The sequence below is a fragment of the Mobula birostris genome, chromosome 10 (genome assembly GCF_030028105.1).
Source record: "Mobula birostris isolate sMobBir1 chromosome 10, sMobBir1.hap1, whole genome shotgun sequence".
NCBI classification, from domain to species: Eukaryota; Metazoa; Chordata; class Chondrichthyes; order Myliobatiformes; family Myliobatidae; genus Mobula; species Mobula birostris.
The window spans coordinates 65,069,383-65,083,689 of NC_092379.1; the positions used below are offsets into that span (position 1 = coordinate 65,069,383).

Consider the following 14,307-nt stretch of genomic DNA (forward strand, 5'->3'; position numbering starts at 1 on the left):
GACCGATAGAAAATGATACTGGAGAAATTGTAATGGGAGATGAGGAGATGGCAGAGGAACTGAACAAGTATTTTGCATCAGTCTTCACTGAGGAAGACAGCAGGATACCGGACACTCAAGGGTGGCAGGGAAGAGAAGTGTGCGCAGTCACAATTATGACAGAGAAAGTACTCAGGAAGCTGATTAGGCTAAAGGTCGATAAATCTCCTGGACCAGATGGAATGCACCCTCGTGTTCTGAAGGAAGTAGCTGTGAAGATTGCGGAGGCATTAGTGATGATCTTTCAAAAGTCGATAGATTCTGGCATGGTTCTGGAAGACTGGAAGATTGCAAATGTCACTCCGCTATTTAAGAAGGGGGCAAGGAAGCAAAAAGGAAATTATAGACCTGTTAGCTTGACGTCGGTGGTTGGGAAGTCGTTGGAGTCGATTGTCAAGGATGAGGTTACAGAGTACCTAGAGGCATATGACAAGATAGGCAGAACTCAGCATGGATTCCCTAAAGGAAAATCCTGCCTGACAAACCTATTACAATTTTTTGAGGAAATTACCAGTAGGCTAGACAAGGGAGATGCAGTGGATGTTGTATGTTTGGATTTTCAGAAGGCCTTTGACAAGGTGCGACACATGAGGCTGCTTAACAAGATAAGAGCCCATGGAATTACAGGAAAGTTACATATGTGGATAGAGCGTTGGCTGATTGGCAGGAAACAGAGAGTGGGAATAAAGGGATCCTATTCTGGTTGGCTGCCAGTTACCAGTGGTGTTCCACAGAGATCAGTGTTGGGGCCGCTTCTTTTTACATTGTACATCAATGATTTGGATTATGGAATAGATGGCTTTGTGGGTAAGTTTGCTGACGATACGAAGATTGGTGGAGGGGCCGGTAGTGCTGAGGAAACGGAGAGTCTGCAGAGAGACTTGGATAGATTGGAAGAATGGGCAGAGAAGTGGCAAATGAAATACAATGTTGGAAAGTGTATGGTTATGCACTTTGGCAGAAAAAATAAACGGACAGACTATTATTTAAGTGGGGAAAGAATTCAAAGTTCTGTGATGCAACGGGACTTGGGAGTCCTCATACAGGATTCCCTTAAAGTTAACCTCCAGGTTGAGTCGATAGTGAAGAAGGCGAATGCAATGTTGGCATTCATTTCTAGAGGAATAGAGTATAGGAGCAGGGATGTGATGTTGAGGCTCTATAAGGCTCTGGTGAGACCTCACTTGGAGTACTGTGGGCAGTTTTGGTCTCCTTATTTAAGAAAGGATGTGCTGACGTTGGAGAGGGTACAGAAAAGATTCACTAGAATGATTCCGGGAATGAGAGGGTTAACATATGAGGAATGTTTGTCCGCTCTTGGACTGTATTCCTTGGAGTTTAGAAGAATGAGGGGAGACCTCATAGAAACATTTCGAATGTTAAAAGGCATGGACAGAGTGGATGTGGCAAAGTTGTTTCCCATGATGGGGCAGTCTAGTATGAGAGGGCATGACTTAAGGATTGAAGGGTGCCCATTCAGAACAGAAATGCGAAGAAATTTTTTTAGTCAGAGGGTGGTGAATCTGTGGAATTTGTTGTCACGGGCGGCAGTGGAGGTCAAGTCATTGGGTGTATTTAAGGCAGAGATTGATAGGTATCTGAGTAGCCAGGGCATCAAAGGTTATAGTGAGAAGGCTGGGGAGTGGGACTAAATGGGATAAAATGGATCAGCTCATGATAAAATGGCGGAGCAGACTCGATGGGCTGAATGGCCTACTTCTGCTCCTTTGTCTTATGGTCTTATGGTCTTATGGATACATGTCACAACATAAGTGTGTAGAAGATCATCTCTGCATAGCACGTTGAACCTTGTAGTGGGTGGGCTACAGCAACAAGACCATGAACATACAATCAGTGGCTACTTTATTAGCTTCAGGAGATCCTAATAAATTAACCACTGAGTGTATGTTCGAATTAACATAAAACCAGAGACCCTGCATTTGTAATCACACACTGCTTTGTAAAACTTGCAGGTTTATCACCGTAATATTTATGCAGTGAAACCTGCTGATGATTTTTATTAATTTACTTGCTGTTCAAGGTAGAATTTCACAGAAATTAAATAGCTAAAGTGATCTTTTACAGATGTTGATTTAGTTCCATTAGTTAGTTCATTGTTGGATTGCGTGTCGTTCATAGATCTAGAATTGAATAAGAATTCATGAAATTAATTTAGGAGATAAGGTGATTAACTAAAATAGGTTTAGCTATAGAATTTGCAGGAACTAATTAACTTAGAGGAGAATCTCGTCAACCATAACTGTTTAAATGAAGATTATTATTATATGAAACAAAATCTAAGAACAGGAAATAAACAATTATAAATTATAATTTTAATTCTGGTAACAATTCAGAGTGCACCATTAAATTGAAAATTGTTCAAATCCATATAAATTCTCCAATGTATTATACGAAATGGTGAATGTATGGAATGGATAAATTTCTGGCTGAAGTTGCTTATTATGAATTTTTTTTTTTAGCAAAGTAGTTTTACGCCGTTCACGTTCAATAGAAGACACGGGGAAGATAGTTTGGTATTTAGCCTTGTGTCTGCTTCTGGGTTGGGTGATTATTGGAGCTGCTTTGTGTAAAGGCATCAAATCTTCAGGGAAGGTAAAACTATTCGTTACACATTGTGTTCAACTGTGATGATAAAATACATTTTTCTGTAAATATTCCACTAAAATTCAGAAAGTTGTAAAGTAACATCGTTTCTTTCAATTATGTGAATTATAATTTTGAAATACTTAGAGGAATATAAAATTGTATAATTCATGATCACTACTGTCCTAGATGAGCTTCAAAGATTTTATCTCAGCAGCAAGTCTCCAGACCTTTGGATAATGGTGTCACTCAGTCACTCGTAAAGGATTTTAAATGCATTTACAAGGTTGACAGATTTGTGTGGATCTAAACAATGGTTTCATCTGATAGAAACTACTTTTCTCTGACAATGAGAATGATACTGAAACCTACAAATTCAAAATACCTAGCATTCTGCAATCCATTTTCCCCTAACTGAAGCATAAATATTGGGATATTATAGTGCTATTTATACATAGTTGACCAAATAGTTCAGGGTCATGCATATTTAGGAATTAAAGGTTATAGAGTCGGTACAGGAAAGTGGCATCTAGATGTGAAAGGTCAATCACAATATTATTGAATGGTCAAGAAGGCACAAGGAGTGAAATATCCTCTCCTGACTCGTATTTCTTTTGTTTTGATGTTCCAATTGATAAGAAAAGATAAATTAATACAAGTGCCAGAGATCTGTAATTAAAAAAAACAAAAAAAATAAATAAAATAAATGGAAATGCTTGAGTGGTCAGTGGGCCTGCAGGAAGTGTCTCAGATTGATGAAAGGGAGACCTCCAGACTGCCAGATAATGACATCTGCCTCAGGTGCACCGAGCTTCAGCTCCTCAGATAACATGTTAAGGAGTTTGATGACCTTGGCTCATACAGGAAATCGGAAGGTGATAAATAGGATCACAGGGAGGTAGTCACCACTGAGTTGCAGGAGGCAGGTACTTGGGGGACTATCAGGAGTGGGTAAGGAAATGAGCAGCCAGTCCAGAGTTCCCCTGTGGTTGATCCCCTCAATGATAAATATACTGTTATGGATACTGCAGGGGAAAAATGACCTACTGGAGGAGAGGGGTTTCTGGCACTGAGTCTGGTGCTGTAAATCAGAAAGAAAGGGGGGAGAAATGGATTGCGGATGTGATAGTGGATTTCATAGTTCGAGGTTTAGACGTGAGATTCTATAGATGTGATAGGGATACCTGGATGGTATGATGCATCAGGAACTGCTCAGATCGGGTCTATACATTCTAAAGGGGAGGGAAAGCAGCCAGAAGTCTATGTAAATATTGGCACCAATGACAAAAGTAGGAAAACAGAGGAGGTCCTGAAGAGAGAACTTAGGGTGGTAGGTAGAAAGCTGAAAAGCAGGACCTCAAGGGTAATAACCTCTGGATTGCTGGCTATGCCACATGCTAGTGAGGGTAAGAATAGGATAGTTTGGGGGATGAATACGTGGCTGAGGAACTGGTGCAGGGGTCAGGATTTCAGATTTCTTAATCATTAGGATTTCTTCTGGGGAAGGTATGACCCGTACAAAAGGAATCTGTTACACCTGAACCCGAGAGGGACCAATATCCTTGCTGGCACATTTGTTAGAGTTATTGGGGATGGTGTAACGCAGCTAATTCAGCAGGGGATAGGTACTGGTGTAGGCCGAAAGCTGGCGGTTTGAGAGAAGTTCGCCCCGGATTTCGATTGGAGTTGGCTCGACTGGAAGCTGGCTGTGTTTCGCTTGATGCGTGAATGTGGTTTGGAACCTGTTGAGGGAAAGAGAGTGGGGAAGGAACGGAAATTGCTGGGAGGGGGTCTTATGGGTCCGGTAATGGCGGACAAGATAAGAGGCGGGGTTGAGGGAAAGAAATTGGAGAAGGAGAGGGATAGAGACTTGGGACCAGAGGTAGGCAGCTGGGGAGAGGTGGATTATTGTGAAGGGAGAAATAAAGGGAATGAGGAGGTAGTGAGGGGTCGGATGAATAAAAACCAAGACAAAGGGAATAAAAGAATAAGAAATGATAGTGGAAGAAAGCTCTGAAAGTGAGGAAGATGAACAAGCTCAGAGAGGAGGTGTTGTCATAATTAGGTTTAATGAGAAGGCTCAGGGACATATGAAGAAAATTAACCCCTTTCAGCTAACAACAACTCTGACAAATAAGATAGGGGAAATAGTATTTGCAAAAGTCCTTAATGATGGCAACTTATTGGTAAGATGTGCGAATGAGGAACAACTTGAGAAAGCACTCAAGCTAAAAGAGATAGGAAAATGCAAGGTGGAATACACAGGGAGGGTGAGAGCACAAAATAATGGTTGTAGAGGAGTGACCACGGGGATACCAATGAGTATAAATATGGAGGAGATAAAGAGGAATATCAAAGGAGGGAAAGTAATGAATGTTCAAAGACTGAAAACAACAAAGGAGGGAGTGAAAAAGGAAAGTGAATCAGTATTGATTGAATTTGAAGAAGAAAGAGTGCCAAGGAAGGTGTTCCTGGGTTTCATGAGTTACCCAGTAAGGGTGTATGTGCCAAAACCACTGAGGTGCTATAATTGTCAAAGGTTTGGACACGTGGCTAAAAACTGTAAAAGGCAGAGGAGATGTGCTAGATGTGGGGGTGATCATGAATATGGAAAGTGCGGAACAGGAGTTCAACCAAAATGCTGCAATTGTGGAGGAGCTCATAATAGTGGGTGTGAGGTTGTCAGACGGGAGACTAAAATTCAAGAAATAAGAGTGAAAAGAAAGATCACTTATGCAGAAGCTGTAAGAATGTCAAGAGAACAGAATAATGCTCCTAATGAACAGGGAGCAATAGGGATACGAGAGATGCAACAAAGAGCAAATGACAGGATTTATGTAGACAAAAAGGCTCTAGTAACATTCATTGCAGGAGTGATTAATAGTATGGCTGAGGTAAAGTCAAAAAGTGACAAAATTCAGCTGGTGGTAAAAGCAGCAGTAAACCATTTAGGGTTAGTAGGACTGACATGGGAGGAAGTGAGGGAGAACCTCAGTAATCAGTCAAGCCAGGAAGTGTCATGTGTTGGTTAATACTAATTATGCTGATTCTTTTACAATGGAATGCAAGGAGCTTACTGGCCAATAGCCAGGAATTCAAGCAATTTATTAAAGAAATGGTTGTAAAACCGGATGTAGTGTGTATTCAGGAAACTTGGTTGAAACCAACTTTAGACTTTGTGGTATATGGCTATACAATGATAAGGAAAGATAGAAATCTAGGGAGAGGAGGGGGTTGTGCTATGTTAATCAAGCAAGGTATACCATATAGGGTACTGGAAAAAGGAGATGATCAGGAATACATAGTGGTGGAACTGTGGGAGAGAGGGGAGGGAGTGGTTATAATTAACTACTACAATCCATGTAAAAGGTTGGATTTGGACAGCCTATTAAAGATACAAGGACAAAACAGACATAAAGTAGTGTCGTGTTTCAGATTTCAATGCTCATAGCACAATATGGGAGGATCAGATTACAGATCCAAATGGAAAGGTAATTGAAGATTTGATGGAAGAAAGGGATTTGGTGTGTATGAATGATGGTAGAGGCACAAGGATAGACATAACAACAGGAACTGAGTCAGTGTTAGATATTACATTAGTGTCTAATACCTTGGCTGGCATTAGTAACTGGGGAGTTTGGACTGCTTCAACAGTAGGCAGTGATCACTACCCAGTTTTATGTTCAGTGGGTGAAAGAGTTGAAGTAAGACCAGGTGGCGGAACCTCAAAGTGGGTCTTTGAAAAAGCTGATTGTGGTAAGTTCCAGAAATTGAGTGAAGAAGGGGATGACAAAGATTGATATTTCTGGAAATGTAGAGGAATTAAACAGTCAGGTGACTTCAGCAATTATCATGGCAGCAGAAGGATCTATACCTGCTTCAGGTTTGATTCGAAGAAGGAGTCTGAGAGTCTGAGTGGGAGTGCCGAGAAAGACATTTTTGAAATTTTCGTTATTTTTTTTTCTCCAACGGCGTTGTAAGAGGCGGGACTGCACAGGCGTGTGACATTGGGCTGTGCAGCGCGGCAGATTTAAAAGGAACAGAGCCTCATAGAGCGGGCAGCATAGTTTGCAGGCTACGGAGTGAGCCGGGAGCAGAGTGAAGGCTTAAGGGCTTCGGCTCAACAGGCTTAGGTGGAAACGGGCAAGGAAGGTTTGGCATTCATTTTCTGTCGTTATTTGAGGAGAGGGGCAGTATGAGTGTGAGGGCAGTTTGCTGTTCTCGGTGTCGGATGTGGGAGGCCCTGGAGTCTCCGAGCCTCTTGACGTCTACATCTGCGCCAAGTGCATCGAGATGCAGCTCCTAAGGGACCGCGTTACGGAACTGGAGCTGCAGCTCGATGACCTTCGTCTGGTCAGGGAGAGTGAGGAGGTGATAGAGAGGAGTTGCAGGCAGGTGGTCACACCGGGGCCATGGGAGGCAGACAAGTGGGTCACGGTTAGGAGGGGGAAGGGGAAAGGTCAGGTAATAGGGAGTACCCCGGTGGCTGTGCCCCTTAACAACAGGTACTCCTGTTTGAGTACTGTTGGGGGGGACAGCTTACCCGGGGGAAGCGAGAGTGGCCGTGCCTCCGGCACAGAGTCCGGCCCTGTAGCTCAGAAGGGTAGGGCAAGGAAGAGAAGGGCAGTTGTGATAGGGGACTCGATAGATAGGCGATTCTGTGGACGCAGTCCAGAGACCCGGATGGTAGTTTGCCTCCCTGGTGCCAGGGTCCGGGATATTTCTGATCGTGTCCAAGATATCCTGAAGTGGGAGGGTGAGGAGCCAGAGGTCGTGGTACATATAGGTACCAATGACATAGGTAGGAAAAGGGATGAGGTCCTGAAAGGAAAATATAGGGAGCTAGGAAGGGAGTTGTGAAAAAGGACCGCAAAGGTAGTAATCTCGAGATTACTTCCTGTGCCACGCGACAGTGAGAGTAGGAATGCGATGAGGTGGAGGATAAATGCGTGGCTGAGGGATTGGAGCAGGGGGCAGGGATTCAAGTTTTTGGATCATTGGGACCTCTTTTGGCGCAGGCGTGACCTGTACAAAAAGGACGGGTTACACTTGAATCCTAGGGGGACCAATATCCTGGCAGGGAGATTAGCGGGGGCTACTGAGGTGACTTTAAACTAGAATGGTTGGGGGGTGGGAATCAAATTAAAGAGGCTAGGCGTGAGGAGGTCAGTTCACTACAGGGGGATGGGAACCAGTGCAGAGAGGCAGAGGGGTGTAAAGTGAGGGTAGAAACAAAAAGTACTATGGAGAAAAGTAAAAGTGGCAGGCCGACAAATCCAGGGCAAGCATTAAAAAGGGCCACTTTTCAGCATAATTGTATAAGGGCTAAGAGAGTTGTAAAAGAGCGCCTGAAGGCTTTGTGTGTCAATGCAAGGAGCATTCGTAATAAGGTGGATGAATTGAAAGTGCAGATTGTTATTAATGATTATGATATAGTTGGGATCACAGAGACATGGCTCCAGGGTGACCAGGGATGGGAGCTCAACATTCAGGGATATTCAATATTCAGGAGGGATAGACATGAAGGAAGGGGAGGTAGGGTGGCGTTGCTGGTTAAAGAAGAGATTAACGCAATAGAAAGGAAGGACATAAGCCGGGAAGATGTGGAATCGATATAGGTAGAGCTGCGTAACACTAAGGGGCAGAAGACTCTGATGGGAGTTGTGTACAGGCCACCTAACGGTAGTAGTGAGGTCGGAGATGGTATTAAACAGGAAATTAGAAATGTGTGCAATAAAGGAACAGCAGTTATAATGGGTGACTTCAATCTACATGTAGATTGGGTGAACCAAATTGGTAAAGGTGCTGAGGAAGAGGATTTCTTGGAATGTATGCGGGATGGTTTTTTGAACCAACATGTCGAGGAACCAACTAGAGAGCAGGCTATTCTGGACTAGGTTTTGAGCAATGAGGAAGGGTTAATTAGCAATCTTGTCGTGAGAGGCCCCTTGGGTAAGAGTGACCATAATATGGTGGAATTCTTCATTAAGATGGAGAGTGACAGAGTTAATTCAGAAACAAAGGTTCTGAACTTAAAGAGGGGTAACTTTGAAGGTATGAGACGTGAATTAGCTAAGATAGACTGGCAAATGACACTTAAAAGATTGACGGTGGATATGCAATGGCAAGCATTTAAAGGTTGCATGGATGAACTGCAACAAATGTTCATTCAGTTTGGCAAAAGAATAAATCAAGGAAGGTAGTGCACCCGTGGCTGACAAGAGAAATTAGGGATAGTATCAATTCCAAAGAAGAAGCATACAAATTAGCCAGAGAAAGTGGCTCACCTGAGGACTGGGAGAAATTCAGAGTTCAGCAGAGGAGGACAAAGGGCTTAATTAGGAAGGGGGAAAAAGATTATGAGAGAAAACTGGCAGGAAACATAAAAACGGACTGTAAAAGCTTTTATAGATATGTAAAAAGGAAAAGACTGGTAAAGATAAATGTAGGTCCCCTGCAGACAGAAACAGGTGAATTGATTATGGGGAGCAAGGACATGGCAGACCAATTGAATACTTACTTTGGTTCTGTCTTCACTAAGGAGGACATAAATAATCTTCCAGAAATAGTAGGGGACAGAGGGTCCAGTGAGATGGAGGAACTGAGTGAAATACATGTTAGTAGGGAAGTGGTGTTAGGTAAATTGAAGGGATTGAAGGCAGATAAATCCCCAGGGCCAGATGGTCTGCATCCCAGGGTGCTTAAGGAAGTAGCCCAAGAAATAGTGGATGCATTAGTGATAATTTTTCAAAACTCGTTAGATTCTGGACTAGTTCCTGAGGATTGGAGGATGGCTAATGTAACTCCACTTTTTAAAAAAGGAGGGAGAGAGAAACCGGGGAATTATAGACCGGTTAGCCTAACGTTGGTGGTGGGGAAACTGCTGGAGTCAGTTATCAAGGATGTGATAACAGCACATTTGGAAAGCGGTGAAATGATCAGACAAAGTCAGCATGGATTTGTGAAAGGAAAATCATGTCTGACGAATCTCACAGAATTTTTTGAGGATGTAACTGGTAGAGTGGATAGGGGAGAACCAGTGGATGTGGTATATTTGGATTTTCAAAAGGCTTTTGACAAGGTCCTACACAGGAGATTAGTGTGCAAACTTAAAGCACACGGTATTGGGGGTAAGGTATTGGTGTGGGTGGAGAGTTGGTTAGCAGACAGGAAGCAAAGAGTGGGAATAAACGGGACCTTTTCAGAATGGCAGGCGGTGACTAGTGGGGTACCGCAAGGCTCAGTGCTGGGACCCCAGTTGTTTACAATATATATTAATGACTTGGATGAGGAATTAAATGCAGCATCTCCAAGTTTGCGGATGACACGAAGCTGGGTGGCAGTGTTAGCTGTGAGGAGGATGCTAAGAGGATGCAGGGTGACTTGGATAGGTTGGGTGAGTGGGCAAGTTCATGGCAGATGCAATTTAATGTGGATAAATGTGAAGTTATCCACTTTGGTGGCAAAAATAGGAAAACAGATTATTATCTGAATGGTGGCCGATTAGGAAAAGGGGAGGTGCAACGAGACCTGGGTGTCATTATACACCAGTCATTGAAAGTGGGCATGCAGGTACAGCAGGCGGTGAAAAAGGCGAATGGTATGCTGGCATTTATAGCGAGAGGATTCGAGTACAGGAGCAGGGAGGTACTACTGCAGTTGTACAAGGCCTTGGTGAGACCACACCTGGAGTATTGTGTGCAGTTTTGGTCCCCTAATCTGAGGAAAGACATCCTCGCCATAGAAGGAGTACAAAGAAGGTTCACCAGATTGATTCCTGGGATGGCAGGACTTTCATATGAAGAAAGACTGGATGAACTGGGCTTGTACTCGTTGGAATTTAGAAGACTGAGGGGGGATCTGATTGAAACGTATAAGATCCTAAAGGGATTGGACAGGCTAGATGCAGGAAGATTGTTCCCGATGTTGGGGAAGTCCAGAACGAGGGGTCACAGTTTGAGGATCGAGGGGAAGCCTTTTAGGACCGAGATTAGGAAAAACTTCTTCACACAGAGAGTGGTGAATCTGTGGAATTCTCTGCCACAGGAAACAGTTGAGGCTAGTTCATTGGCTATATTTAAGAGGGAGTTAGATATGGCCCTTGTGGCTACGGGGGTCAGGGGGTATGGAGGGAAGGCTGGGGCGATGTTCTGAGTTGGATGATCAACCATGATCATAATAAGTGGCGGTGCAGGCTCGAAGGGCCAAATGGCCTACTCCTGCACCTATTTTCTATGTTTCTATGTTTCTATACCTAGGAGTAAAAATAGGATGAATAGAAAACTGGTACCATGGTGGACAGAGGAATGTTGTCAGGCTGTAAAAAACAGAAATAGAGCATTCAGGCTCGTTAAAAGAACCCATAATTTGCAGCATTTGGTTCAATATAAGAAAGCACAGGCAGCGGTGAGAAGAACTATACATCAAGCTAAAAGGGCAAGTTGGAGGAGTTTTTGCGACAAGGTAGGAAGAACAACACCTGTGGGAGAGATATGGGGAATGATTAAGAGGATGGGAGGAGATAGAAGGGAATGGGAACATCCAGTTATGATATCTGAGGAGGAAACTGCAGCCTTCAGTAGGGATAAGGTTGAGGTCATGGTCAAGTCATTTGTACTGATACACAGTTCAGAAAATTTGTCTTAAGAAGGGAGAAGAAGAAGGGAAAGAATAATGAGCCAACACCCAGGTGTGTTAAGCAGGAGGGAAGGAACAGATGATATAATTGATGATCTATTTACATTAGCAGAAATGGTGAGAGCAATAAAGAGATCGAGACCAACCACCCCAGGGAAAGATCTGATATGCTCTGTGATGCTAAAAAATCTAGGAGAAGGAGCGCTCTTGAAGTTGCTGCATTTTTATAACAGAGTGTGGGAGGAGGGAAGATTACCAAGTGCATGGAAAGAAGCAGTAGTAATTCCAGTAAGGAAGCCTGGCAAGGATCTGTCAAAACCCACTAGCTACAGACCAATTGCATTAACATCAAGTATATGTAAGATAATGGAAAGGATGATAACAGAAAGGTTATCATATGAGCTTGAGAAAAGGGGAATGCTGGCAAGTTATCAGAGTGGTTTTAGAAAGGGAAGGAATTCCATGGACTCAGTGATTATGTTAGAGACTGAAATAAGGAAGGCCCATGCAAATAAAGAGTCAGTAGTGGCAGTGTTCTTTGACATTGAAAAAGCCTATGATATGATGTGGAAGGAAGGATTATTAATTAAACTGCACAAGATGGGGGTTGGTGGGAGAGTTTTTAATTGGATTAAAGATTTTTTGTTTGGTAGAAAAATTCAAGTTCGGATTGGATCAGAATTATCAAAACAGTACATAGTGGAAAATGGCACACCTCAAGGTAGCGTGATTAGCCCGTTACTTTTCATCATTATAATCAATGATGTCTTCACAAAGGTACCAGTGGATATAGGTAGATCACTGTTTGCGGATGATGGGGCCTTGTGGAAAAGAGGCAGGAACATGGACCATATAATCAGGAAACTACAAGAAGCAATTGATGAAGTGGTGGAGTGGGGTTATGATTGGGGATGTAGATTTTCAGTAGATAAAACTCAAACTGTATTTTTTACCAGGAAAAGGGTTGAGGTAGGGAAGAAGTTAAGGATGTATGGGGTTGAATTAGAAAGGGTTACGTCATTTAAATTTCTGGGAGTTATATTTGATTCATGATTAACATGGGCAGACCATATCAGGAAAGTTGAGGAGAAATGTAAAAAAGTAATAAATGTGATGAGATGTTTGACTGGTAGGGAATGGGGAGCAAGTTGTTCAGCTTTGAAGAGAATGTATGTGGCTTTAGTAAGATCTGTATTGGATTATGGAAATATAGTATATGGATCAGCAGCTTGGTCTCTTATAAGGAAACTGGATGTGATTCAGGCTCAGGCCTTGAGAGTGTGCAGTGGGGCTTTTAAAACGTCACCAGTGTCAGCACTACAGGTAGAAATGGGAATAATGCCTTTGGAACTAAGAAGGATGCAACTGATGGCAAACTACTGGGCTAACTTGCAGGGGCACAATGATTCTCACCCTACTAAAGGAGTGTTACAGGAGTGCTGGGAAAATGGGAGGTTTCAGAGGGATACCTTTAGTCAGGTAGGGAATGATATCGCGAAAGAATGTGGAGTATTCGATCTGAGGATAAGTCCTTCAGTAGTTTATCCGGTTGTATCTCCATGGAAGCTTGTACGGCCTGACATAGACTGGCATTTGTTAGAGGTAAAAAGGAAAGAAAGATATAAAACAGATTTGGTAAATGCATTTAACTGTCATGTGATGGAAAAGTATAGTGATTATACTCACATTTATACGGATGGTGCGAAGCAACCTGAAACAGGAGTGACAGGGTTTGGGGTGGTAATACCAGCAAAAGAAATTGGAATCAGCAGAAGAACATCTAATAAGTTAGGGGTGTTTACAGTGGAGATGCTGGCAGTGTTGGTTGCGTTGCAATGGGTGCAGAAATCCAGACAAGCCAAAGCATTGATATGTTCAGATTCATCCTCAGTTCTAGCAAGTTTAAGGTCTTTTCACACAAACAGTCGGCAAGATGTACTTTATGAAGTCCTTCAGTTAGTTACAAGAATTGCAAATCAGGGAGGTCAGGTAAAATTTCTATGGGTTCCAGCACATGTAGGGGTGAAGGGGAATGAGAGGGTGGATGAGTTGACAAAGAGGGCGTTAAAGAAAATGTGGAAATGCACATTAGTATCAGTAAAGCAGAGGTTAAGTGTGTAATCTGGGAAAAAGTCAACCGAATGTGGCAAGAAAGATGGGACAGGGAGGGGAAAGGGAGGCATTTATATCAAATACAAAAGAGTGTTGCAGTTACTAGGGTAGGTAATGGAAACAGAAGAGAGGAAATTGTGTGGACTAGGTTAAGGCTGGGGCATTGTGCATTAAACAAAACATTGAAAATGGTAGGGAAACACCAGACAGGATTGTGTGAGGAATGTCAGGAAGAGGAGTCAGTAGAACATGTAGTTCTGAGTTGCAGGAAGTATGGGATACAGAGAGAGATGATGAGAAATAAATTAAGGGAGTTGGGGATGCAGGAATTCACATTAAAAGGGTTGCTGGGCATGGGTGAGAGAGCACAAGTCCGGGTATTTTTAGCATTTTTAAGGGGTACAGGGTTTTTTTATAGAATATGACGAATAAACGGGAATAGGATACTAGGATGGTCAAAGATGGGAGGGTGAAGTGTGGGTTAGTATATTTGTGTGTGTGTGTGTGTGTGTGTGTGTGCGCGCGCATGCGCGCGCGATTGGGTGAGGGGATTTAGAATGTATGTCTAGTGCACATTCTGGAACAGAGGGTGGCGGTAATGCTCCATTAAGCTGGATGCCAACCGCCGTAAAACAAGATACAGACAGACAGACACGTACTGGTGTATTTTAGCTGAGGATGGAGCAGTTGGTTTACAAACAGGCAATGTGTAGTGAGACTGCTTGCAAGAAGTGTCTGATGGTAGAGCAAAATTGCAGTCAGTGGGATAAGTTGCAAAGTAAAAGGGGAGCAAACTTGAAAAGGGTGATGAATACAGGACTCAATGTGTTATATTTGAATGCAGAGTGTACGGAATAAGGTAGATGATGTTGTAGCGTAGTTACAGATTGTCAGGTATGAAGTAGGCAACTCTGA

The 14,307-nt window shown here is 42.9% G+C and overlaps 1 protein-coding gene across 6 annotated transcripts in view; it reads left to right on the top strand.

Annotated features, from left to right (window-relative positions):
- LOC140204075 (sodium- and chloride-dependent neutral and basic amino acid transporter B(0+)-like) overlaps window positions 1-14,307 on the top strand; it is a 120,273-nt gene that overhangs the window by 18,307 nt on the left and 87,659 nt on the right. For all 6 annotated transcript variants that reach the window (XR_011887515.1, XM_072270375.1, XM_072270372.1 and 3 more), the window contains one exon: window positions 2,520-2,652. Coding sequence is in view for 5 of the 6 variants with exons in the window: in XM_072270375.1 (XP_072126476.1) it covers window positions 2,520-2,652 (133 nt within the window). In the remaining variant the exon portion in view is untranslated. The remainder of the gene's footprint in view (window positions 1-2,519; window positions 2,653-14,307) is intronic.